General features: G+C 44.3%; 1 protein-coding gene and 1 non-coding gene across 8 annotated transcripts in view; both read left to right on the plus strand.

The window, feature by feature from the left end:
• The window catches only part of RNF144A (ring finger protein 144A), a 190,853-nt gene that overhangs the window by 97,341 nt on the left and 67,294 nt on the right, over window positions 1–26,218 (plus strand). For 4 of the 7 annotated variants that reach the window (XM_073568171.1, XM_073568172.1, XM_073568170.1 and 1 more), the window contains one exon: window positions 22,885–23,030. The exons of the other annotated variants lie outside the window; for them this stretch is intronic. In XM_073568171.1, the coding sequence (XP_073424272.1) occupies window positions 22,896–23,030 (135 nt within the window). In that variant the 5' untranslated portion in view covers window positions 22,885–22,895. The remainder of the gene's footprint in view (window positions 1–22,884; window positions 23,031–26,218) is intronic. 7 annotated transcript variants of the gene reach the window in all.
• TRNAL-UAA (transfer RNA leucine (anticodon UAA)) lies at window positions 18,545–18,631 on the plus strand. Its single transcript has one exon. It is a non-coding gene; the product is annotated as a tRNA-Leu (tRNA).

Raw genomic sequence — 26,218 nt, forward strand, 5'->3', positions numbered from 1 at the left:
AAGGGGCAGAGTGCTGGGGGGAAGGGGCAGAGTGCTGGGGAGAAGGGGCAGAGTGCTGGGGAGAAGGGGCAGAGTGCTGGGAGAAGGGGCAGAGTGCTGGGGAGAAGGGGCAGAGTGCTGGGGAGAAGGGGCAGAGTGCTGGGAGAAGGGGCAGAGTGCTGGAGAGAAGGGGCAGAGTGCTGGGGAGAAGGGGCACAATGCTGGGGAGAAGGGGCAGAGTGCTGGGGAGAAGGGGCAGAGTGCTGGGGAGAAGGGGCAGAGTGCTGGAGAGAAGGGGCAGAGTGCTGGGGAGAAGGGGCACAATGCTGGGGAGAAGGGGCACAGTGCTGGGGAGAAGGGGCAGAGTGCTGGGGAGAAGGGGCAGAGTGCTGGGGAGAAGGGGCACAATGCTGGGGAGAAGGGGCAGAGTGCTGGGGAGAGGGGGTAGAGTGCTGGGGAGAAGGGGCAGAGTGCTGGGGAGAAGGGGCAGAGTGCTGGGGAGAAGGGGCAGAGTGCTGGGGAGAAGGGGCAGAGTGCTGGGGACAAGGGGCAGAGTGCTGGGGAGAAGGGGCAGAGAGCTGGGGGGAAGGGGCAGAGTGCAGGGGAGAAGGGGTACAGTGTTGGCAGGGGAGGGGAGAAGGGGCACAGTGCTGGGGGGAAGGGGCAGGGGGCTGGGGGGATGAGGCAGAGAGCTGGGGGGAAGGGGCACAGTGTTGGGGAGAAGGGTGCATAAGGCTGATGTAGCTAAGGGGCAAAGGGGTCTGCACCAAGGAAACAGCTGGAGAAATGTGTGGATGCTGCTCTCCTGTGCACCAATAATCAGTACATCTATATTGCCAATCCTGTTACCTGTTTATGTTCCTAATTTAAAGAAAAAAAAAACTTGTGATGTTGATTATGTGATTGTGTCACAGATCTGATGGGAGCGAGAACTCCCTGAGGGGCAGCCTGGACACACTGCTGGTGGGCTGCGGTCCTATTTCATCAGACATCTGCAACTAAATAATCCTGGACTGAGCTCACAAAGTTGTAAATGTAGCAGTAATGGATGGATATTGTGTATTATTAGCAAGGGGTTTAGGGTTTTCTGGAGTTAGATTATATTATCTCTATCTATAAACAGCGCTCCCATGAGATCGAGTGATTAGATCTCCCATAGAAATCATGCAATGATTCAGTTCTGTATTAAACCTTTTTCAAAAAAATTTCCACGTGGAACTGAGATATTGCGTGATTTCTATGGGAGAATATCGCCTTGCTTGATCTCTTGGGGGCGCTGGCAATTGTTCATATTGTCTGGAAGATCTAGCTGAAGATTCTGGGATTTCCACCCATCTTATTGCCGCTGCTTTCTGATATCAGATAGATAATCGAATATTAGGTAAATTGAGATAAATGGATGAATTAATAATCCAAACGGAGAGTCCTTGGTGGTTTATACCTTTTAATAGTGAAGTGCAAATATGATAATAGCAAGCAACAAACGAGTCTGGGATACACACTCCTGAGGACCTGTGATTCAGTGAGGACAGGACTGAATGTGTCCATGGATTTATGTGGTACTAAGGAGTGTGCGCCTCACGACCATGGACTGGACCTCCACGCTCCTTATCTATGAGCTGCTCCAAGATTCACTGCGTAACTTTTCCTCCCCTTCCCATGCTGATGGTTCTGCTTCTCGTCACTTGTCGTATTTGCTGCACTGTTTTGCTGTGTAGAAATCTGTGACTTCAGATTTTGTGTTATACTCCGCCCGAGTCTGGAGCCGCCTCCGAAGCTGCTAGGTGTTATCATCTTTTCAGTTACCAATTGTAAGGTATCAACCACTGAGGACCGTCAATTTTTGATTATTTTTCTATTTTATGACTATCACGGTACAAAGAAATCATTTTCCCCACTATTGGCCACAGAGAGGACCCCTGTGTAAGAACAATACATGGGCCCTTTGCAGCTCATCATAATTCAGCACGGTGGCTCAGTGGTCAGCACTGTTACTCCGCAGGGGCCCTGAGTTCAAATCCCACCCAGGACAACATCTGCAAGGAGTCTGTATTTTCTCAGTGGGCTTCCTACAGGTTCTCTGGTTTCCTTCCACATTCCAAAGACATACTGATAGGGAATTTAGATTGTGAGCCCCATCGGGGACAGTGATGAGCGCTGTGGAATTAATGACGATATATAAGTGAGTAAAATAACTAAATAATGCACAATTTCACCTGATTTGGGGGTGGAAATGGGCCCCATAACATTTGGGCACAGGTTTCATCAATGATATATCGGCCCCCCCGGTTTTCCCATATCCTAAGAATCTCCACATTACAGTGATAAAAAAGCCTTTTTATTGTTACTAGTAGTGGGGTCTCCTACTCAGGACCCTCATTCTGAAAACAGCATCCAGTGTAGGTTTTAGATCTAGAGGATCTAGAAAACAAGTGGCCACCAGCTGTTTCTATATCCCCCATTGACCTTATGGGAAACGTAACTTTTCTGCCAGAAACTGGGACCAACCACTCTCAGACCACTCTCTGTCTGCCCAAAAAATTTAAGCAAGAAAAACCCTTAACGGCGTCCCTGCATGCAAAATGATCATGTAGCAACTTGTGGTCTCCGAGCAGCAGGACGACCGCCGATCTGCTGGACCTTGTAGGACTTTTGTAGGCTGAAGACCTGGATGAACCTCATGCAGACGCAAGCAGGGCCTACTCTGGCAGACGCTGCCCTTGCCAGCCTGTGGGCCCTTTCTGCCATTAGCATGTAGATGTGATATTGCAGCCTGGATGTATTTACTATCTTGTCATGGTTCCAGCTTTATTGTCTGCACACAATTAGCGGTTTTGTCTCACGAAGGGAGAGGGGTTGACATGCCAGACCTTACACAGAGCCGCCAGTGTACATTGTTCCAGCAGTGGCTGTGTGTGCATTAACACATTCCTGGGCCTGCCACCCTCTGGCTAATTGAAGGCTGTGGGGTCATTTGACAAATACAGGGCCTTGTAATTGGTAGGGTTTTCTGCCGTAAAGCAAAGCAGTAGCCTGGTAAAATTGACTTAGCTCAGTGATTTAGGGTGACCGGCTTTCATGATTACATTGTTAGTATTGGGATTTGTGGACTTGTTGTAAATCAGAATTGTGCAAGCTGTGATTCTTCATATATTGTAAAACTACAACTCCCACCCTGCCCTGACTATCAATGCTTGGAATTATAGGCTTTCAGCATTTGGAAGTTTTGTAGCTGAAAGCCTTCATGTTTTTTTTCTTTCACTTTTCAATGTGAGATACTATCTGGTGAACATTTTCTTTAGGACGGGTTCAATTGGTCATTGTAATATACAGACCAGTCAGGTTCCAAAATTGTGGAACTGATCATGTCTTTGTTGACCTGACCAGGACCTTGTTGACCTGACCAGGACCTTGTGGACCTCACGAGGTCCTTGTGCACCTGTGTGCTCTCGTCTGCATCGTGGATGGGTACAGGAGCCCTTGAGGCTGGGACTTACAACTTTTGCTACTTTCTTGCCAAGGCTGCGGTACCTAGTAGGTCGCCATGTAACCCTATTTCACCTGCAGTATAGTTTGATACCACAGCGGCATTTAGCGTGACCTGGGTGGTGGCCAAAGTCACCTAAATGCGGACTAAGCAAGTGCATGCAGTAAGTTTTTTTCCATATGGACTTGAGGGTCATCTGAAAAATTGCCCTTATGCACCAGCATCTAAGGTTGCAATTAGTGCATATAATGTCCGTTGCGCACATGGAACGGAAAAAAACAATCTGAGGCCACAACACTAATACCGGTATATGTGAGGCATCATTTTAATTGGAGATAAAGACATAGAAAATAATTAGTACTGATTATTAATGTTATGGGAGTAGCATACTAGAAAACATTATGGCGTATATACCTCTGGGTCACATAAGCATTACAGCACTACTTTTGATACCCCCTGACTCCCCACCTTTGATGCATAAATACCGTTTTTAGCTCTCCTGCGGTGTATGTAAATCTCTGTGGTCCGGTGCGATGGTTGGGGCTTATTCTCCTTCTCTCCTCCCCTGATGGATTCTGGAAATATTGTTGAGTTGGAAGCGTCAGGAGGTTGCTTGGATGTGTGGTTTGAAGAACAGGTCAGTGTTGAGGGTAACTCCAAGGATATCCGGTACAGGAGAAAATGTGAGCTATTATTTATTTTGGGGTGGTTACATGAGATGTAGGAAAGATGATGAGTTCAGTTTTGTCCACATTGAGCTTTAGGAAGCATGATGAGAAGAAGGAGGATGTGATTGATAGACACTCTGAGATTCTGGACAGCAAAGAGGTGACATCTGGGCCAGAGAGGTAGATTTGGGCTCACCGCCGGAGCCCACATCAAAGGGAGGGATGACATTCATCCACTCAATGCCGACTTTTATTCCCCGTTGACTTGACTAGTCGGACCAGTTTCACCCGACTCAAATTTTGTTTCAGTCGGGTTTCACGAAACCCGATCCAACCAAAGTCGCTCAACTCTACTGGTCACCAATGTGAAAATGGCAAGATTTCTGTTTTTTTATTTTTAATACAGATTGTGATAAGGAAACACAAACATTGCCAAAAAAGTACATGTAACACAAAAACCTGATTTAACCCCTTTCCTACACCGGGAGTAATAGTCGATGTCAGACTCCCTTCCTTTAATGTGGGCTCCGTCGGTGAGCCCAAATCTTTTCCGGTACATGTTAGCTGTTTTGAACAGCTGACGTGCCCGGAACAGCCGCGGATGGAATCGCGATCCACCCTAGGCTATTAACCCGTTAAATGCCACTGTCAAACGCTGACAGCGGCATTTAACATGCGATTCCGGCAATCGTGCCAGAAATACGCCCACCGGTGACTCCGGTCACTTAATTGTGGATCACCGGTGGGTTAGCATGACAACCAGAGGTCTCATGGAGACCTCTATGGTTGTCACTGCCGGCTTGCTGTGAGCGCCGCCCAGTGGTTGACACTCATAGCAAGTGAGTAATTCAGCTACATATAGGCAAACTGATCATCGCCTGTATATAGTAGAGCCGATCGGGTTATGGCAGCTTCTAGTCTCCCATAGAGACTATCGAAGCATACAAAAAGTAGAAAAATAAGTTTTTGAAAACATAAAAAAAGTAAAAAAGTTCAAATCACCCCTCTTTCGCCCCATTCAAAATAAAACAATAATGAGAAAAATCAAACATACACATATTTGGTATCGCCCGATCTATCAATTAGAAAAGCATTAACCCGATCGCTAAATGGCATAGCGAGAAAAAAAGTCTAAGCGCCAAAATTAAGTTTTTTTTCATCGCCGCGACATTGCATTAAAATGCAATAACGAGCAATCAAAAGATCGTATCTGCACCAAAATGGTATCATTAAAAACGTCAGCTCGGCACGCAAAAAAAAAGCCCTCACCTAGCCCCAGATCCCGAAAAATGTAGTCACTACGGGTATTGGAAAATGGTGCATCTTTTTTTTTTTTTTTAACAATGTTTGGAATTTCTTTTCACCACTTAGATAGAAAACAACCTAGACATGTTTGGTGTCTATGAACTCGTAATGATCTGGAGAATCATAATGGCAGGTCAGTTTTATCATGTAGTGAACCTAGTAAAAAAGCCAAACAAAAAACATGTGTGGATTGCACTTTTTTTGCAGTTTCACTTTTTTCCCGTTTTGTAGTACACGACATAGTAAAACCAATGTGGTTGTTGAAAAGTACAACTCGTCCTGCAAAAAATAAGCCCTCACACGACCATATTGACAGAAAAATAAAAAAGTTATGGCTCTGAGAAGAAGGGAAGCGAAAAACGAAAGTGCAAAAATGAAAATACCGCTGGGGGGGTTAAGGCATTAAAGAATAGGTACATTTTTGATAGTTTCCTTTTAATTCTTAGATGAACCGAAAATTAATTTGTTCTGAATAGAGAGAGGGTAGTTAACTGCTGCAGACACGTCTAATCTTCTCTGGTAACAAAAGGGTCAGGCGTTGAAATCAAGCATGTCTAAAGGCCCCGTCACATTAAGCGATATCGCTAGCAATATCGCCATAACGTCACTGGTTTTGTGACGCAGCAGCGATATCGCTATGTCTGATACTTACCTCCGACCCGCTCCCCCGCGGGTTATCGCTGATCGCGCGAGAACGTCCTGGACCGTTTCTCGTCAGCTTCCTGCTGGGGCTTCCTGTGGCGCCGACGAGCGAAGCTTGGACACGGGTGGGAGGACGTCTTCATCGCCTTGTCTGACAGGTAAGTAGCGACCCCCGTCCCCAGCGATGTTGCTGGTGAGATCTGCCTGTGTGGCAGCTCACTAGCGACCACTTAGCGATGCGCCAGCGATCCTGACCGGGTCATATCGCTGGTCGGGATCGCTGGTGCATCGCTAAGTGTGACAGTACCATAATCCTCTCTCCCAGACATCTGTAAATGAGATTCCAGTAGGCCGATATACTCAATAATCAAATTTTTATGGTCAGCCTAAAGAGGAACTTTCACTGGATTTTTAAAAATGTAAACTTAGTACCTCCTCATTTTCCACTGTTTCACTGATTCTAGAGCATTATGTTTTGTTTATTTGTTTTTTTTTGGCTGTGCCCCTCCATTCCAAAGTTATGCCCCTTGGTAATAAAGAAACATATTACACCCATTTGGATGAAGGGGTTTTGCACAGAACTTCTGATTCCCTAGCATAAGAGGGGAAAAGACAAATGACCAATTCGTGGAAGGGACTTTTTTTTATTATTGAGGAAGGAGGACAACTTTAGAACTAAAAAAAAGAAAAACTGTTCCAGAATCACTGAAGCATCACTAATTAGAGAAGGTCCCCTTTAAAGGGGTTGTCCACTCCTTGGACAAAACCCTTTTCATCCCTCTTATTAAAGGCCCCTTTACATTTAGCAATGCACCAACGATCCCGACAACGATACGACCCGGTCAGGATCGCTGGTGCATCGCTAAATGGTCGCTAGTGGGCTGTCACACAGGCAGATCTCACAGCGATGCAGCAGCGATCTAGCGGTCGTTACTTACCTTTCAGACGAGGCGATCCTGACGTCCTCCTGTCTGCGTCCACGCGTCGCTCGTCGGCGCCAGCAGGAAGCGTCCGACGAGAAATCGGTGACGCTTTAGCGATATTGCTAGCGGTATCGCTATGTGTAAAACCACCTTTAGTCCCTGTGAAGAAACCAGATTATATCTTAATTACCCAGACAACTGTGTTTTTGCAAGCCAAGGGGAGTTGTTTTTTTATCTGTATATTGGCTTGTGGATTTAAGTGTTTGTCTGGTGGGTCAAGAAGACAGTCTTGCAAGCTGATATGCTATTTAACATACTGTGTAAAGGGGGTTTTACACATAGCGATACCGCTAGCAATATTGCTTAAGCGTCACCGATTTTGAGACGCAGCAGCGATATTGCTAGCGATATCGCTATGTGTGATACTTAACTCCGACCGGCTCCCCCGCTGTCTGTCGCTGATCGCGCGAGAACGGCCGGGTCCATTTCTCGTCGGGCGCTTCCTACTGGGCTTCCTGTGGCGCCGACCAGCGACGTGTGGACGCGGGCGGGAGGACGTCAGGATCGCCGCGTCTGAAAGGTAAGTAACAGGAAAAGAAAAAAGCACCACTGCAAAAAAAAGTGCACACTGCACCAATTAAAGTGACGACTGAAATAAGTAATTTTTATTGATACAAAAGAGTTATACACAGTAAAAACATGATAAAATCACAAAACTATGATGTCCATGGTACCTAAAATGCATATCAATACAAAAATGTCATACGTATAAGAACATATAATGTGAGCACATAATCAAGCAACACTATAGCACTATAGCAGTATACCTCCCTATACCCAGGCTCATGAGGACTAAATAACCCTAAACAAAGCCCAGCCCATAATAAAGCAACCACAAACAAAAATCCATATTATATAGTTTTCATGCTAGGAACCTAATAAGCCCACATAGCAAGGAGAAAGGGAAAGAGAAGTTATTTCCACATGTCAGTGGTGCCAGGACACGTAGTAAGCCGTACAGGTTACGGCGATGCGCGTGGGGTAATGGTCCTGGGTATGGCATCCATGTATCTTTATTTCCATTGCGACTATTGATTGTCTTGGTGGCAGTTTTAGATATTGTTTTGCCTTACTACGTGTCCTGGCACCACTGACATGTGGAGTTAACTTCTCATTCCCCTTATCCTTGCTATCTGGGCTTATTAGGGTCCTAGCATGAAAACTATATAACATGGACCCTGGCCGCTGCATTATGGACTGGAGAGGGGATAGTCAAGTGACGGGGAGGCCAATTAATAGAGCGTTGCAGTAATCCAGGCGGGAGTGGATCAATGCTACAGTGAGGGTTTTTGTTGTTTCCATGGTGAGAAAAGGACGGATTCTAGAGATGTTCTTTAGGTGTAAGCGGCAAGAGCGGGCAAGAGATTGTATATGGGAAGGAGAGATTGGTGTCAAACATAACACCCAGACAGCGCGCCTGCTGCCTGGGTGTTATTGTGGCACCACCCACAGAGAGGGAAATGTCAGATTTAGGGAGGTTAGTAGACGGCGGGAGCAGAAGAAATTCAGTTTTGGAGAGGTTGAGTTTCAGATAGAGAGTGGACATGATATTGGAGGCTGTGGACAGACAGTCACTGGCGTTCTGTAGTACAGCGGGGGTAAGGTCGGGGGAAGACGTATATAGTTGTGTGTCATCAGCATAAAGATGGTACTGAAAGCCAAATCTGCTGATGGTCTGTCCAATTGGGGCCGTGTAGAGAGAGAAAAGAAGGGGGCCAAGGACTGAGCCCTGAGGTACCCTGACAGCAAGAGGAAGAGGAGATGACTTTGAGCCAGAGAACAAAACACTGAAGGAGCGGTCAGAGAGATAGGAAGAGAACCAGGAGAGAGCAGTGTCTTTAATGCCTAGTGACTGGAGCCTAGAGAGTAGGAGATGATGGGCAACAGTATCGAAAGCTGCAGATAGCAGAGAGTGGTAACCGTTAAGTTTTGCTGTCAGAAGGTCATTGGTCACTTTGATGAGTGCAATTTCAATCGAATCTAGGGGGCGGAAGCCGGACTGTGAAGGGTCTAGAAGGGAGTGAGTGGAGAGTTAACCGGTAAGACGGGAGTAAACTAGGCATTCCAAAAGTTTAGAGATGAAGGGGAGATTGGAGACTGGTCTGTAGTTGTTTGTGCAGGATGGGTCGAGAGCGGGCTTCTTTAGTAATGCATGTTTGAAGGAGGATGGGAAAATGCCCGAGGAGAGGGAGAGATTAAAGATTGTAGTTAGGTGGGTTGTGACGACTGGAGAGAGAGACTGAAGGAGATGTGAGGGAATGGGGTCGGTAGTGCATGTAGTCGGACAAGAAGAAGAGAGGAGTCTGGAGACTTCTTCTTCTGTGATGGGATCAAATGTGGAAAGTGAGCCAGGGGAGATGCAGGAAGGGATGGGAGTCACAGCACTTGGTGGTTGGGAGCAGATTTCCTGATAGATATTATCTATTTTTTCTGTAAAGTGGGAGGCGAGGTCATCAGCACAAATGTCTGTGATAGGGGCTTGTGCTTTTGGCCTGAGGAGGGAGTGAAAAGTGTCAAAAAGTTTCTTCGGGTTTTTGGCTAGTGAGGAGATCAGGGTGGTGAAGTAGGTCTGTTTGGCGATGTGAGGGGCAGCGTTATAGGTTCTTAACATAAATTTGAAGTGGATGAAGTCTTCTGGTGTGCAGGTTTTTCTCCATAGGCGTTCAGCAGGAGAAGCAGGAGAAGTTGAGTTTGCGATGTGAGCCAGGGCTGTTTTACTCTGTGCTTGGAGGTTCTGAGGGTGAGGGGAGCTACTTGGTCAAGGGTGCTTCTAAGAGTGTCATTGTAGTGATGAACAGCTAGATTAGGACAGGAAAAAGAGGAGATTGGGGACAGTGATGAGTGTAGGGAATCTGAAAGTGTCTGAGGGTTAATGGCTTGTAGATTTCTGACTGTGTGGTAGGTAGGAGTGTGCTGAGGTGGGCGAGGATTTGTGAGCATGAAGGAGAGAATGTTGTGGTCAGAGAGTGGAAGCGGTGAGTTATTTAGGTGGGAGATTGAACAGAGCCGGCCGAAGACCAGATCAAGGGTGTTACCATCCTTGTGTGTCTCAGAGGTTGAAAGCTGCGAGAGGCCTAGAGAGGTGGTTAGTGATAGAAGCTGGGATGCAGATGTGGAAGTAGGGCTGTTAATGGGGATGTTGAAGTCTCCCAGGATGAGGGTTGGAAGTTCTGAGGACATGAAGTGCGACAGCCAGGCTGAAAAGTGGTCAAGGAAGTGGGTGGGTGAGCGTGGGGGCCGGTATATGACCGCTACCCTGAGGGGGAGGGGACGGAAGAGCCTGATGGTGTGGACCTCAAAAGTCAAAAGAAGGGAATAAGAGTGATGGAACTGGGGGGATGACCTGGAAAGTGCATTGTGGGGACAGGAGTATGCCGACTCCAGGTTTCAGTGAGGGCCAACAGATTAAAAGAGTTGTTCAGAAAGTAGTTGTGTAGGAAAGGAAGCTTGTTACAAGCAGACCGTGGATTCCAGAGGGCACAATTAAAAGATTGAGATGAGGGAGTGCAAGTAATATTAATAAGATTATTATGGTTTCGATATGAGGTAAGGTAGGGATTGAGGTTGGGGGATGGTGGACCAGGGTTGGGGGAGATGTCCCCTGAAATCAGTAGGAGTAGGAAGATAAAGAGCAAATAGTTGTTGGAATTGTAAGTAGTTTTTTTCTGCGATGTGTTTGAGCAAGATGGGCTGAGGTTTCTCAGGAAGGTGAGGAGTGCATGGGAGCTGTACATTGGAAAGGGAAGTATAGAGGGGCTGATGTGTATGAGTCGTGATGGGAGGGGGATAGGGTGGTGAATGTGGATGGCAAGGGAACACAGGAGGATAAAAATAAAGCACATGGTTAAAGGGGAGAGGAAAGTGTGGGTTACCTGACTCCTGCCCTGACTAACTGCCATGTATAACTGCCGTTTTGCTTGATGCTTAGCTTCTGTGATGCTTTGCTTATGGGATGCTTCCGTGCTGCACCCCACACTGCGTGCTTCCCCTTAGGAACTACTACATATATAGGCCACACTACAGGGTCAGGAGAGAGGGATTGTGGGAGCTGGTTGGGGATAATTTGGCAGCTGGGGCCAGCACACCAGGGGATGGTTAGATGATCAAAGGCACTAGACCAGGCTGTGTCAATATGCTTTAGCACCTTCCACCTGATAAGATCTAGAGAGGCCCCAGTCATGGATCTAAAGCAGTAAAGGTACTGTCACACTTATCTATGCACCAGCGATCCCGACCAGTGATATGACGCGGTCAGTATCGCTGGTGCATCGCTAAGTGGTCGCTAGTGAGCTGCCACACAGGCAGATCTCACCAGCGACATAGCAGGGGTCGGGGGTCGTTACTTACCTGTCAGACGAGACGATCCTGACGTCCTCCCGCTCGCGTCCACGCGTCGCTCGTCGGCGCCACAGGAAGCCCAGCAGGAAGCTGATGACGAGAAATGGTCCAGGCCGTTCTCGCGCGATCAGCGATAACCAGCGGGGGAGCCGGTCGGAGGTAAGTATCAGACATAGCGATATCGCTAGCAATATCGCTGCTACGTCACAAAAACCAGTGATGTTATAGCGATATTGCTAGCGATATCGCTTAGTGTGACGGGCCCTTTACTATTACATACAGTGCAACAAATGAATTATACCAAAGCTTTAGCAAGCACATTAAAATATGCAGCAAAATGGTAAAGCAGCAGAAGTATGGATTTGTACCATTTGGATATATTGCAGCAGAAAATAGAGGCAGCAGAGGTGGGAAGTTGTATCATTCAGGCTGCTTGCTAGCTGTGAATGGAGTAAATACATGCAGCGTGCCTCAGTTGATTACCTGTGTGAAGAAAGAAGATGAATGTTAATTCCATGCCATGTATAACTTGAATATGAATGTAGGTAGTTATTGTGACCACATGAGGATGGTATTGGAAGAGAATAGAGATATTCACTGGTGTTATACAGGATGTATGAGTAGATTGCAAACCTACATTATTTTCTTTGAAGTCTGAATGTGGAAGGGAAAGGATGAGCTGAGACCTGGAGATCCTTAATGATAAGGTCCATATACACTATAGGGCAGTGCAGGGTAATAGCAGCAGATAATCACCTCCATACAGGGGATAATGACGGAAGCCGGGGAGATACAGGCTGCATGGACAACTATCATTTTCTTGATGACACAGGACAATTTACGGTACACTGGATTTCACATTTTCCAACTAGACTTATCTCTGCCATACTATCTTATTTGAACCTTCAGGATGCAGATGGAGGGTCATGATGTTTAAAGAAAAACTAAGATCCCGATTTCATCATTTCAGGGGTTTTTTAAAGTCATTTTTCTTTTTTGACTGGTGGTTTACGCAACTGTTTTTTTTTTTTCAAATTCATCAAAAGGGCGTATGTGATTCAAGGTATTTGCACAAAGACCAAAATTATCTTTTTATTTTTTTTCTTCCTGTCTTTAACTGGTTTTGAAACCTTTCTCACAATGAGTATTTGGTGGCAAGTTTTTGATATTGTACATTTTCTGCTATTAAGTATATTGTGTTTTTGTTGCGTTTTTGACGCTGTATTTTTTGTCTCTTTGTGTGTCCTGTTCTGTATAAAGCTGCTTTGTTTTTGATACTTCCTGGTATTTGGCTTTGACAAAACTTTGATACGTTCATGTGCGGATTACAGTGGGCAGGAGCTTTCTATCAATCTCATCCACTTTGCTGGAACCGTAAGACGCTGTATGTGTGACGCAGTGAAAATGCGTAGGAAAAGCCACGTTACCATAAACATCAGAAAACTACTGACACCACAAAGGAGAACTTGAGAATAGGCTCAAATCGTTTGGATTTCTGACAAATCAAAAAGTCTCTAATTGAGAGGTATTCACATAAAATGAAATGATAAATCTGAAAAAAAATTAGATAATGCTAGAAATGTGTTTTCATCACTATTTTAGGATCATTTAGAAAATGCTGCAGAATAAGAGCACAGACAGACAGCCTTATAACTCGGCCGAGGATCACATCGCAGTGCTCGGACTGGCCGTCGGCTATGCTGACCCGATCGTGACATCATGTACTTCTATGCAGCTGTCACACTCGGGTCAAAAGTGCTGACAAACAGTCTACGTAAGATCTTACAGTAGGTCTTGTAGAAATCCTGCATCAGACCTGAAGGTTAAAGGGAGTCAGTCAGCACAGAATGGCTGTTCAAAGTAAGCACAGGCACTTTGAGCACCCTTGGTGTGGCCAAACAGTTCAGGGCACCTTCCCTCCCAGAGATAGATGGAAAATAAATACTTGTGAAAGTGCACTGAACTGTTTGGCCACACCAAGGGTGCACCGAATGCATGTACTTGGTTTGGACGGTCAAACTGTACTGACAGACTCCCTTTAGTCTTCTGCTGATCTGTTCCATCTTCAGCTTGTGGCTGTCTGATGTCCCACCCATTACCCACGGGGGCGAGACATAGCAATGTTTTGTCCTACTGGAAACAGATTAGAGGGGGAGGCGCGATCAGCTGGCTATCTAATGTATTTGGGGGCCTCCCTTTTATCCTCCGACAGACGAGATCAGAAAAATAAGGATCATGAAGTTATCAGAGAGCAGATGAGGAAGGATCATTTTGTTCTACCAGGAGATTCACCATTGCCTGATGAGTCTGACAGCGGCTCTTTCACAGAAAACGCAACCTCTTCGCTGAGTCGAGCGTTCCTTTGTATGGGAGGAATGTCGGGAGTAAGGAGATGTCGGCTGATGTATGGGGACTTTCATCCTTTTACCACAATGTCACTGTGAGTCAGTATTGTGAATGAGAACCAGGTTGAACTTTCTTGACCACCATCTTGAGTGTCATCAAGTTGCTCATTCTTGTGTGGGATCAGCCGGTTGAGTTGGCTTTAAGGGCTCCAACTTCCTGTCCAATCAGGTCTCTCCTCGCCCCGAAAGAACCAATAAAAACTTACTTAACACTCTCATATTCTGGCTATAACTCAATGAATAAATGATTAGGTTGTACAGTTTGTTACCTTCAGCTGCATTTGATCATTTCTTGTCAGGGAACTTTACAGCAGTGACGGGTATTTAGGTATTTTCTATATATATCAATGCTGTCTGGAGAAGTCTGTCGTAAACTGTGTAATTAATTCGCTTGGAAGTCTCAGTAATATTTCATGTTCTGCAGTTTAAGTAGATGACAATTTCCACTCTGCTGAAATGAGATAAGAGAAATGCATTTTTGATGAACTGTTCCGTCGCGGTTCTCTGGATTGTAGCCATAAATGCAGCATTACTTACTGTTGAGCAGCAGGTTTTATTTTTCATTCCTAGAATATTTTTTATTGTTATTCCTATAATATATAATAATAGATTTTTACAAAATGTTATGGGTAAGGTTTCTTCTTGTGGTGTAGGGAGTAGTGATGGGCGAAAGTGCTCGGATAGCGTCTTATCCGATTATCTGGTAGCGCTCATATATTATGCTCGAGTCCCAGCAGCTGCATGATTTGCAGCTGTTAGACAGCCACAACACCTGTGGGAATTGCCTGTTTGTTAGGGAATCCCTGCATGTGTTGTGTCTAAGGATCCTGTCACCAGCACCAGCGATCCCAACAACGATACGTCCTGGTCAGGATCGCTGGTGCATCGCTACATGATCGCTGGTGAGCTGTCAAACAGGCAGACACACCAGCAATCAGGACCAGCGAGGATGCTGGTATCCAAGGTAAATATGGGGTAACTAAGCACGCGCGGCACTTTGTTACCTGCTGTGTACCTTGGATACCAGCTCCCAGCACGAGCACGCTGGTATCCAAGGTACACAGCGGGTAACTAAGCGCCGCACGCTTAGTTACCCGATATTTACCTTGGATACCAGCTCCCAGTGTCTGCTTACAGCGCTGGGAGCTCGCTGATCGTTGGTCTCCTGCTGCCACATGCAGCGCTGGCCAGCGGGAGACTAACTATCAAAAAATGGCCCAGGACATTCCTGCACGATCAGCGATACCCGGCGGGGGGGCCGGTCGCTGATGGATGTCACACACAGAGACATCGTTAGCGAGATCGCTGATGCGTCACAAAATCAGCGCTCTCGCTATGTGTGACGGGTCCCTAACAGCCATGAATCCTGCAGCTGCAGGGACTCGAACATGATATACAAGCACGACCAGATGCTCGGATAAGACGTTATCCGAGCACAATCGCTCATCACTAGTAGAGAGACTTAAAGGCCATGTAATGCTCCTCTGACTATTTGCATATAATATTTAAACTATTCCACGGCGTCACATACTTTTGTGGCTTAGGAATAACGTTCCAGAATTGCAGTAAATACTGACATTCTGGCAAAAAAAGAGAGATACCAACAGGGAACGTAGCTTCTATGTTATACCGTAACCATTAAGTGAACTATAGGGATTGTAGCCGGTCTAGTATATCCTACATGTGCAGGGCAAAAATACAATTTTTCTTGCCATGCTGATGGGAATAAATTGCGGATTGACATTAGGTTGGCATGACAACCCGAGGTCTGCAGAAGACCCCTGTCGTTGCCATTGCTGGATCGCTATGAGCGCCTCCCAGCATTCGGCGCTCCTAGCAAGTAAGCATTTCTGCTACATAGAGCCCTTCTCTATGTAGCACAAGCGATCAAGTGATCGCAGCTTCTAGTCTACCATGGAGACTATTGAAGCAAGTGAAAAAAAATGTTTTTAAAAAAGTAAAATGAACATTCAGATCACCCCCCCATTTGCCCCATTCAAAATAAAACCACTTAAAAAAAAAATAAAAAATACACTTATTTGGTATCGACGTGTTCAGAATCACCCGATCTATCAGTATATAAAAATAATCCAATCGGTAAACGACGTAACGACAAAGAAAAATCAAAATGCCAGAATTACGTTTTTTTTTTTTTTTGGCTTCTGCAACATTGCATTAAAATGCAATAATGGGCGATCAAAAGATCGTACCTGCACCAAAATGGTATCAATGAGAACATCAGCTCGGTGCACAAAAAAAAATCCCCCCTACCCGGCCCCAAATCCTGAAAAATGGACATGCTACAGGTCTCAGAAAATGGGGACTTTTTTTATTAGCAAACTTTAGTTTTTGTTTTCACCATTTAAAAAAGAACCTATAGATGTTTAGTATCTACGAACTTGTAATAACCGGAAGAATCATAATGGCAGGTCAGTTTTAGCATTTAGTGAACATGGTATAAAAAACAAAAACCAATTGCGCAATTGCTCTTTTTTTCCAGTTTTACCACACTTTGAATTTTATTCCTGTTTTCCCAGTACACGGTGTGATAAATTCTACGGTGCTGTTAAAAGTAAAACTCGTCCGGCAAAACAAAAGTCCTCACATGGCCCTATTGACAGAAACATAACAGAGTTATGGCTCTGGGAAGAAGGGGAGCAAAAAAAAATGGAAGCGCAAAAACGGAAATTTCCCTGGTCCTTAAGGGGTTAATGAATTACAATGTCCTTTTAATGATGAATAATATCTACCAGAGTATTTTGGTACTTGCATTTGAAAAGCTTAATACGTTTCAGACTCTACAGAATCAGTATTTGTACTGTGCAGCTTCTTCTCTAGTGCTCTCCCTTACAGTACAGACAAATCTGATGTGCCTTTGGTGACAGCTATGTTCCACTCTTCTCTGCTGGGGATTCCTCCAAGCATAATGTCATTAGCATCAGGAAGATTCTGGGCTTAGATACTTCTTTAGATTTTGATTTTAAGCATCCTTCCCAGGACTCTTATGTACTTTCTGATCTCCATCTATTTCACAGGGAGTCAGTGATGACATCTCCTCTATAACAGAGCCAAGCATTACTGGGTAGTAAACTGTGCCACTGCATGAATGTGTGAGTGTATGCAGAAAAAAAAAGTGAATCTAAGAAACTAAATGGACATTATTGGCCTACTGTGAGCTCGTAAAGGAGATATCTGATATTAAAGGGAATCTTTCATCAGGTTTTTGCTATGTAATCTGAGAGCAGCATGCTGTAGAGGCTGAGACCCTGATTCCAGTGATGAGCCACTCACTGGGCTGCATGCTGTCATTTTGATGCAATCACAGTCTTCTCTGCTGTAGATCTAGCAGAGCTCAGAATGATGAACCCTGTATAACCCCTCCCCCATAACTGATTGGCAGCTTTTTGTGTCTACTGTACAAAAAGCTGCCAATCCGTTATGGGGCGGAGTTACATGAGCAGCTGACTTGGAGGCATGAGACAACTAGTCCTGTAGTGATGATCTCCTGCTAATAAAACACTGATGTTATTAGAACAACAACACGCAGCCTAGTAAGTGACACATCGCTGGAATCGGGATCTCTTTGCCTACATCATGCTGCTCTCAGATTATGTAGCAAAAACCTGCTGATAGATTCCCTTTAGTTGAACGTGGCGGTGCTTAAGTACTAGGCACCTTGGCTCTTACAATGAGCTGCTAAGACCCTATAAACAGTTTTTTTCTTCTGATTTTCGGAAGTTCTGAGCCTAGACTTCCACCAATCGATAGTCTATCTCAAGAGTAGGTTTTAATTCAGTCACATAAGCAGTAGGGGGAAAACAGCTGCCCACCATCCGCGATGCTCCGTATGACTGCACCCAACGGCTGGTTAGTATTCGGCATACGTACGTCGACTCCTCATTGCAGATAGATCATGTGAGTTGGTTCATCCACACAAGTCGTGCTCACTGTACTCTGTCTTACACATAACATCCGATCCTTATACAAAGCAAAGCCTTGACTCTTTCCCAAATGAGAAGGACAAGTGCGTCAAAACCGAGAAGGCAATGCAATCAATAAAGGACGGCGATCGTCATTGACTCCGAAAATAGGGTATTGTGCTGTGTATCAGTGATGCCCGTACTCTACCTCTACAGACAATGATGTATCTGTGAGCACTGAATGGCACGGAGAACATACTTGTATAACTGGAACATCCCGAAGGTCAACATTCTTAACAAAACCGGAGTCCTATGTAACCGAACCACAATCTGTCAATTCTGTAGATTATCATAGGGGCTGAATGCAAAATTTAAGGAGTCTTCTAGTTTTAGAAAGATCTTATTCTTGGCTTCAATTCCTTTTAAAAAAAAAATAAACATTCTTTACTCACCCTTCCCAGGTCCAGAACTGAGTCTTCGCTGCTGCTTCTGGTGCCAGTTATTGTCTGCAGTACCCAAGTCACGTCAGCAGCTAATCTGTGGGTTCGGCAGCTTGTGTCATCAACTCAGGCAGAGCTTCTGAGATCTGTCATTGTCTGCAGCGCTGTCTATGTGACACCAGCAATTCAGACAATAACTATCGCTGCCCCCAGTGTCTAAGACTCAGCGTTGGACCAGGGGAGGGTGAGTAACTTTTTTTTTAACAAACTGCAGCCAATTGACAGGTATTTTTCAAAACTGGAAAACCCCTTTCGTTTAGGCGCCAGATCCCTCATGTGATATACTCCAGAGATTCCCGACAAATACTATTTTATTCACCAGGATGGCCGAGTGGTTAAGGCGTTGGACTTAAGATCCAATGGTATGATATGTATCCTCGTGGGTTCAAACCCCACTCCTGGTATGAGATTTATTTACGCTTGAAATTCTACAAGGTTTCTCAAAATAGAATAATGTTTGAGCAATCAAAAAATATTTTCTATAATGGCTTTTTTTGTTTTGTATTTCTTCCATTTATTTTGTCTATTTAAAACAGGGATATCCATAATTAAAACATACAAAGTGATCCTAACGCGTTTCTGGCATGGCTGCCTTTGTTGGTTCTTAGGCCCATAGTGATAAAAAAAATTAGTTGACCAGGAAAATCCCTTTAACCCCTTTCCGATATCGGGCGTAAATTTACGGCAATGTCGTACTCCCTTTGATGTGGGCTTCGGCGGTGAGCCAGCCAAGATCTTTCCCTGCACATGTCAGCTGTTTTGAACTGCGATCCACCCGCGGCTATTAACCCGTTAAATGCCGCTGTCAAACTCATGACAGCGGCATTTAGCATGCTGTTCCAGCAATCGTGCCAGAAATCCGCCCATCGGTGACCCCTGTCACCTGATCGTGGGTCACCGATGGGTTGGCATGACTACCAGAGGTCTCCTGGAGACCTCTATGCTTGTCACTGCCGGATTGCTGAGAGCGCCACCTGTTGGTCCGAATTTTTTTTTCACCATTTAGATAAAGCAGAACCTAGACATGCTTGGTGTCTATGGACTTGTAATGACCTGGAGAATCATAATGGAAGGTCAGTTTTAGCATTTAGTGAACCTAGTAAAAAAGCAAAACAAAACATAAGTGTGGAATTGCACTTTTTTTTCCCCGTTTTCGACTACACAACATGGTAAACCAATGGTGTTGTTCAAAAGTGCAACTCGTCCCACAAAAAACAAACCCTCACATGGCCATATTGACCAAAAATAAAAAAGTTATGGCTTCTGGGAAGAAGGGGAGCAAATAATGAAAATGCAAAACCAAAAACTTCTCTGGTCGTTAAGGGGTTCTTAGATAATCACACTGAGTAGGGGGAATACAGTGTGTTGGATTGCTACCCCTCTGATCCTTTGTAGTTTCTTTACTGTCACATACTTACTAAATGTCCTTCAAAATCAGTTGAAACCTGAATAATAAAGACAAGCAAATAAATTTGCAAGGCCCCGTTCCCGCAGACAGGTCAGTATTCTGTGGCCACTGAGCGAGAGCCCTGTGAATTTCCCGATACCTATTGCCATCCTTGGCTCCTTTTGTTTTCTTCATCCGGCCTGACGCTGTGCCACATATGTATCACGCCACAACCATGGCCACTAGGTTAACTAATGAAAGAGCAACCTATAATATCGAGAGATTGGAGGTGGTTTGCATGGCTCCCGTCCAATGGTCATGGAAAACTGGCCTGGTTGCTGGACAAGGGTCCTCCAAATCCATAGTCTCATCTCTACTGAAAGATCATGTTTATGTGTCAGACAAAATATATTTTGTCCAAAAAACATTTTTCTAACCTAATACTTCATGACACACCATGCATGATGTAAAAACTCCACTTCTCCAAACACAGAGGAGCTTTATGCAAGCACTGAGCCAGAAGGGAATGCTAGGATATTTTAGTCCTATTAATCTTGCAGAATTCTGAATTCAGATCTGCTCATGCAATGATTTTACCAAGTAACTCACTTTCTACAGTATAGATACATATTATATAGATACATGTTATATAGATCTACAGATGTAGCCTTAATGGGGATATCCAGAGGCAACTACCTGCCTGTTGTCCCCGGCGCCGGTCACTGACCGCTCCTGCCTGAGATTCAGCAGCTCCCTGTCAACAGCAGCAGTTTCTCTTTCTGTTGACAGGGCGGGACTACTGGTATCTTGCTGATTGACAGCTGGCTCCCTGCTGCCTAATTGGGGGAACCTGGCTTTCAGTCAGCATGACATTAGTAGTCCCGCTCAGTCAACAGAAAGAGAAACTGCTGCTCTGTTGACAGGGAGCAGCTGAATCTTTGGCAGGAGCCGTCAGTGACCGGTGCTGGGTACAACAGATAGATAGTTACCTCTGCTAGCAACTACATGCCTTTTTTTTTTTTTTTTTAAGTCAAGGATATCTTCTTTAAAATGACAAACGTTCCCATTGCATACACGTAAAGCTCGACACTATATAAATTCAATTAATTTTGATGTGTTGTATTAACTGTTAACTTTCTTTATCATGATATATTTTGTGTGTGAAGACCCTGTATACATGCAGGTGAGCTCAAAAGTTTACATACCGCAGCCCATCTGCAGCACAAAAATCTTGCTACTTTTGATTTGGCGACAGGTCCTCTTTAATGAAAAGGGAAAGTATCAAGCGAAAATGACGACACATTTCTTTTAAAAATATTTTGGACATTTTTTTCATATCTTAATTTGTATTGAAGAAAAAAAATAGAAATCTTGCATTTTCTACGCCGGCCTATAGGGCTATTTTGTACTAAATGTTTTCACATGTCTCATTCTCATCACAGGCAGGAATACAATGACCGGTGACACCTTTTATTCCTACTTATTATAAAAGCCAAATTAAAAAAATGGCTATGGATTTACAGAATAAAATAAATCACAATTAAAAAAAGCACAAAGACGCTGGCCCTATGCAAAGATATAAAAGAAGAAAGTATAAATATGCTGCAATGTATTCTATAGCTGACAAACCACATGCTAAATAGTTAAGGATAAGAAACACCCCTTCATGTGTTTCACCCAGCTTCATCAGGGGAGTTTGAAAAGAGGGAAGTACTGCTAGGTGAAACTTTAAACACATGACTCAAAAAAAAAATTAGACAAAGATTATGTGAGGGAGAGTGGGCCAAAAGATTACTAGTGATGGAGTGCAGTGGTGGCTGTGATATCTCCAGATATGACTGGACACTGATGACCAAGAGAGTTTTGGGCACTGTATGTGCACCTATCACAATCCGGTGCAGGGTGTAGTGTGAAAATGTTAGTACGGATTGTGATGTTGAGAAAAAAAATAAAAATAAAATACATTTAAAGGGGTTGTCCATTACTAGGACAACCCCTTCTTGATCTAAATGTTTGTCCCTGATAAACTTATACTTAAAGGGAACCTGTCACCCACCCAAGCGTTTTAAAGTAAAAGAGCCACCTTGTGCAGCACAAATGCTGCATTCTGTCTAGGTGGCTCTTTTATTTAGCTCCCCTTCCACCGCAGAAATAATCGTTTATAAAATTGGTCAGACATACCAGAATTTTGACCGGGGGGCAGGTCTTTCCCCCTCTGACACAGGCGCCTCGCATCCATCATTCATTTCGTCCTTATGCTTTGCTCCGCCTCCTCTGTTCAATTTCAAATGCTGGCGCCTGCCCTGTAATATATTTTCTTGGGCATGCGCAGTTAGCGCTGCCCGTTCTCACATCACTTCATGGCCTGGCTATCGCACCTGCGTGGACGCGCTGCCAGAGATCCCGCCCGCAGTCGCTTATGATTTATTCACACTGCGGGGCTGGGAATCTTGGGCATGAGAGCCGCAGAGAACGCCTGCGCATGCCCAAGATTCCCAGCAGCACTCGCGTTCCTGGGACTCACGTGCATTTCTCTTGACACATGAGCCCGGCACCCAGTCAGCGCTGACGTCACTGTCCCTACTTTCGTTCAAATTGAACATGAAGAGGAAATGAAGGCTGCGGCTGATCTCTGACTTGCTCTTCATGAATTCGTACGAAGGCGTGGACAGTGACGCCAGTGCTGATTGGCCGCCGGGCTCACGTGTCATAACAACCGCTCTAGAGCCCCAGGAATGCGAGTGCCGGCACTGCCGGAACGGCGCCCGCATGGGAGACAAGTATAAGCTTTTTAATTTTATCGGGGCTGTTGGGTGTGAGAAGGGTTTGGCCAAGTAGTGGACAATTTTTTTAACGTAAAAACCTGATTTAAACAGCAGCTCATTTTCTGATGACACATTTTCTTCAAGGGCTTGATTTCGGAAGGCAACTTTAGAAGTATCAGAGAAGGGTCCCTCATTCAATATATTCTTCTGTTAACCGAGGAGGAAGGCTATTTTATACAGGTGGCTCATATCCTGAGTGATATTTTTCAAAGTTTTCAATATTGCAGTATGTCTTTGCCTATAGAAATCGTCCTAACCCGACTTGTATAGTTCATGAGATCAGTGCCCCATTGCTTATATATTCACAATAATACTTTGGAACATACAGGACCAGGGATGCCAGGCATGTAGCAGTACAGTATCCTTCTCTGCGGCCTATACATATAGCTGTACTGTTATTTCTATGGATGTTCTTTAACTGATGCATTGTTTTTTTTGCTCTTAGATTAACCTGCCATGACTACAGCAAGATACCGGCCTACGTGGGATTTGGCTTTAGACCCACTAGTTTCCTGCAAACTTTGCCTTGGAGAGTATCCAGTGGAACAAATGACCACAATATCACAATGCCAATGCATCTTCTGTACTCTGGTATGCATGGATTTCCTCGCATTATTTCTCTATGAGAAGGGGAATGGAACTGGCCTTATAATAACAATGGCTTATGTAAATATTACATTTCTATACAGCCCAACACAGGATTTTTGCACTTTAAACTCTCCACCTAATATAATAAATAATATATATATTTCTAATACCGTCAAGGCCAAAAGCTTTGAGACTGATTCAAGTTTTGGTTTTCACAGAGTTTATTGTTTGTGTTTTTTAGTTCTTTTACTAAGATGTTTCTATGGTTCCTGAAGTACAGTAATTTGTGAGAGTTTTTAAACTTTTCGTGACAAATACATCGTTTATGGAAAGACTCAGTATTTATGGTGTTGACCCTTATTTTTCATGACTTCTGCCCTTCGCCCTGGCAAATCCTGACTGATGACCTTCGCCCTGGCAGATGGGTATCAGCATCTGGGCCAAATCACTTATGACCGCCCATTCTTGCCTCATCAGTGCTCTGAGTTTATCACAATTTTTGTGTTTTTGTTGATCCAACCACTTTGTGGGGTTTGACCACAGGTTCTCATTGGGATTGAGATCTATAGATTTTCCTTGCCATGTATCCAAAACTTCAATGTTTTGTTCACAGTGCCTTGTGACATAGTCTCCATCATGCTGGAAAAAGCACTGTTCATTGCCAAATCTTTCCTGGATCTTTGGGAGAAATTGCTTTTGGAAGATGATTAGAAACCATTCTTTATTCATGGCCGTGTACATCGGCAAAATGTTGAATGAGCTCCACTCCATTACTGAAAGTGACCCCACACATGACTGGTCTCAGGATGCTTTATTGTTGGCATGACACAGGACTCATGGTAATACCTTTACTTCTCCGGACAGTCATTCTTCCAGATTGTCCCAAACAACCTGAATGGGGCTTAATCGCAGAAAATAGCTTAGTACAGGGATTGGATTGTAGAGGATTGGGTCAAGTTATTTTTATGTGATGAAGCCCCCTTCATAGTCCGAAGGAGGCTTCATCAGAAAAAGTAACTTTACCCCAGTCCTCTGCTTGTCAGTCTCTTAACTTCATGCAGTATAGCAGTCCAACCTTGATGATTTTCTTTGAGAAAAGTGACTTCTTTGCTGCTCTTCTTGACACCAGGCCAGCCTCCAAATGCCACTGCATTGTGCATTCAGATGTGCGGACTTTTGCCTGCTGTCATTCTTGAGCAAGCTCTGCACTTGTAAGTTGAGCTGATCCTGAAGCTGCATCCTCTTTAGGAGATGGTCCTTTCTTGGGGACTCTGAAGCCTTCTTCATAGCAATTGAATCCCTCTCTTTCAAATTCTTGTTAATTAGAAAAATGGTTAATTGGCATGACACAGGACTGGTAGTGCTCACCATTTCTTCTCTGGACATTCATTCTTCCATAAGTCCCAAACAGCCTGATTGGGGCTTCATCAGAGAAAATTATTTTACCCCAGTTCTTTGCAGGCAGTCCCTTTACTTCCTACAGTATGTTAATCCGCCCTTAGTGGTTTTCTTTTAGAGAAGTGGCTTCTTTGCTGCGCTTCTAGAAATCTGGCCAGCCTCCAAAAGCCTTTGCCTCACAGCATGCCGATGTACTGACAGTTGCTTGCTGATATTCTTGAGCAAGCTCTGACCTGGTGTTGAAATGATCCTGAAGCTAAATCCTCTTTAGGAGACTTTCCTTTCTTGGGGTCTCTAAAGCCTTCTTCACAGCAATTGAACCTCTCTCTTTGAAGTTCTTGTTGATCAGATAAATAGTTAATTTAGGGGCAATTTTGCATGCAGCAATGTCTTTGCCTGTAAAGCTGTTGATGCAGCGCAATGATGACTGCATGTGTTTCCTTGATGGTAGCCATGGTGAACAGAAGAGGACAATGATTGCAAGCTTGAGTCCCCTGTTAAAGTAACCAGTCTGCTCTTAGGCTAAGTTCACACTGGGCGTTTTTGCAGCATTTTTTTAATGCATATTTTAATGCAAAAAGTCAGCTGTGTTTTACAGTACCAGAAAAGTCTTTGAGATTTCAAAAATCTCAGGCGCACACACATTTTTTTTTTTTTATCATCAAGATTTTGTGCTTTGCATAAGGCCTGTTTCACACATACATTTTTTTCATCAGTTGCAATCCAAGAAAATGGCGGGACACGGATCCGCAACTGTTTTGAAAGCAACGTGTGCGAGAGAGAGAGAATTTTTTTCAGCGTTAAATTTCCGCCAGAGGCAATTCTTCCAGGCATGCGCAGTGTACAAATGCGAATCCGGCCAGCAAAAAAACATTGCAGTGTCCTCCCTGTCATGTCTGCGGACGCCAAAATTTTGGCGGATCCGTAAAAAAACGGATCCAACGGATGACCATCCGTCAAGATGCGCCGATAATGCAAGTCGATGGGGAAAAAAACGGATTGGCCAATAAAAATGGCGGATCCGTTTTTTGGCAAAACGGCGGATTTTGACTCATGGTGACAGATGGATGTGTGAAAGAGGCCTAATGGAGCATGTCACTTCTTTCAGAGTTTTTTCAGCGTTTTTCACGCATCGAAATGAATGGATGGTGAAAAAAACGCAGAAAAAACGCAGGTATCAGGTTTTGCTGTGTTTTTGTGACAAAATCTGATTCTATAGAATAGGACTTTTTTTAACAGCTTGCGCAAGTGACAAATCTAGCATGCCAAAATCGCAGCAAAAAAGGACACAAAATTCAGCAAAAACGCAAGAAAAAATAAGAAAACATGCTTTTTTTTTTATTTTTTTCTTCTTCAGATTCTTTCCTAACAACAGATCATGTTTTGCTGCAGGAAAAAAAAGTGAAAAAACGCCTAGTGTGAACTTACTCTTATAATGCAGTTGGCTTGTTGGCAGTAGATTATTCAGGATACTCTCCAAGCGTGTGACAACAGAGGTTATTTATTCAGGAACAATGAGAAACAATATATGATAAGTTTAATAGATCAGGAATAAATCATTTTTGTGTTTCTATCTGTGCAGCATCTACAGCAGGCTGCTTTTCTCATACACAGACACAGGAAGAACAGGAAATACAGTCACATGCTCTCCCTGTGTGAGCCTCTAGGAGTTTTTTTTTTTGTTCTAACTTTATGAACAGAATAGAAATCTAGCAACTAAACACTCGTAGACAGGAATGGAGTTGTTGCACCAAACATATTCATACATCCCCACCCAACAACTACTTATTCTG

This window comes from Dendrobates tinctorius, unplaced genomic scaffold (genome assembly GCF_039654945.1).
Source record: "Dendrobates tinctorius isolate UK_male_01 unplaced genomic scaffold, ASM3965494v1 ptg000021l, whole genome shotgun sequence".
NCBI classification, from domain to species: domain Eukaryota; kingdom Metazoa; phylum Chordata; class Amphibia; order Anura; family Dendrobatidae; genus Dendrobates; species Dendrobates tinctorius.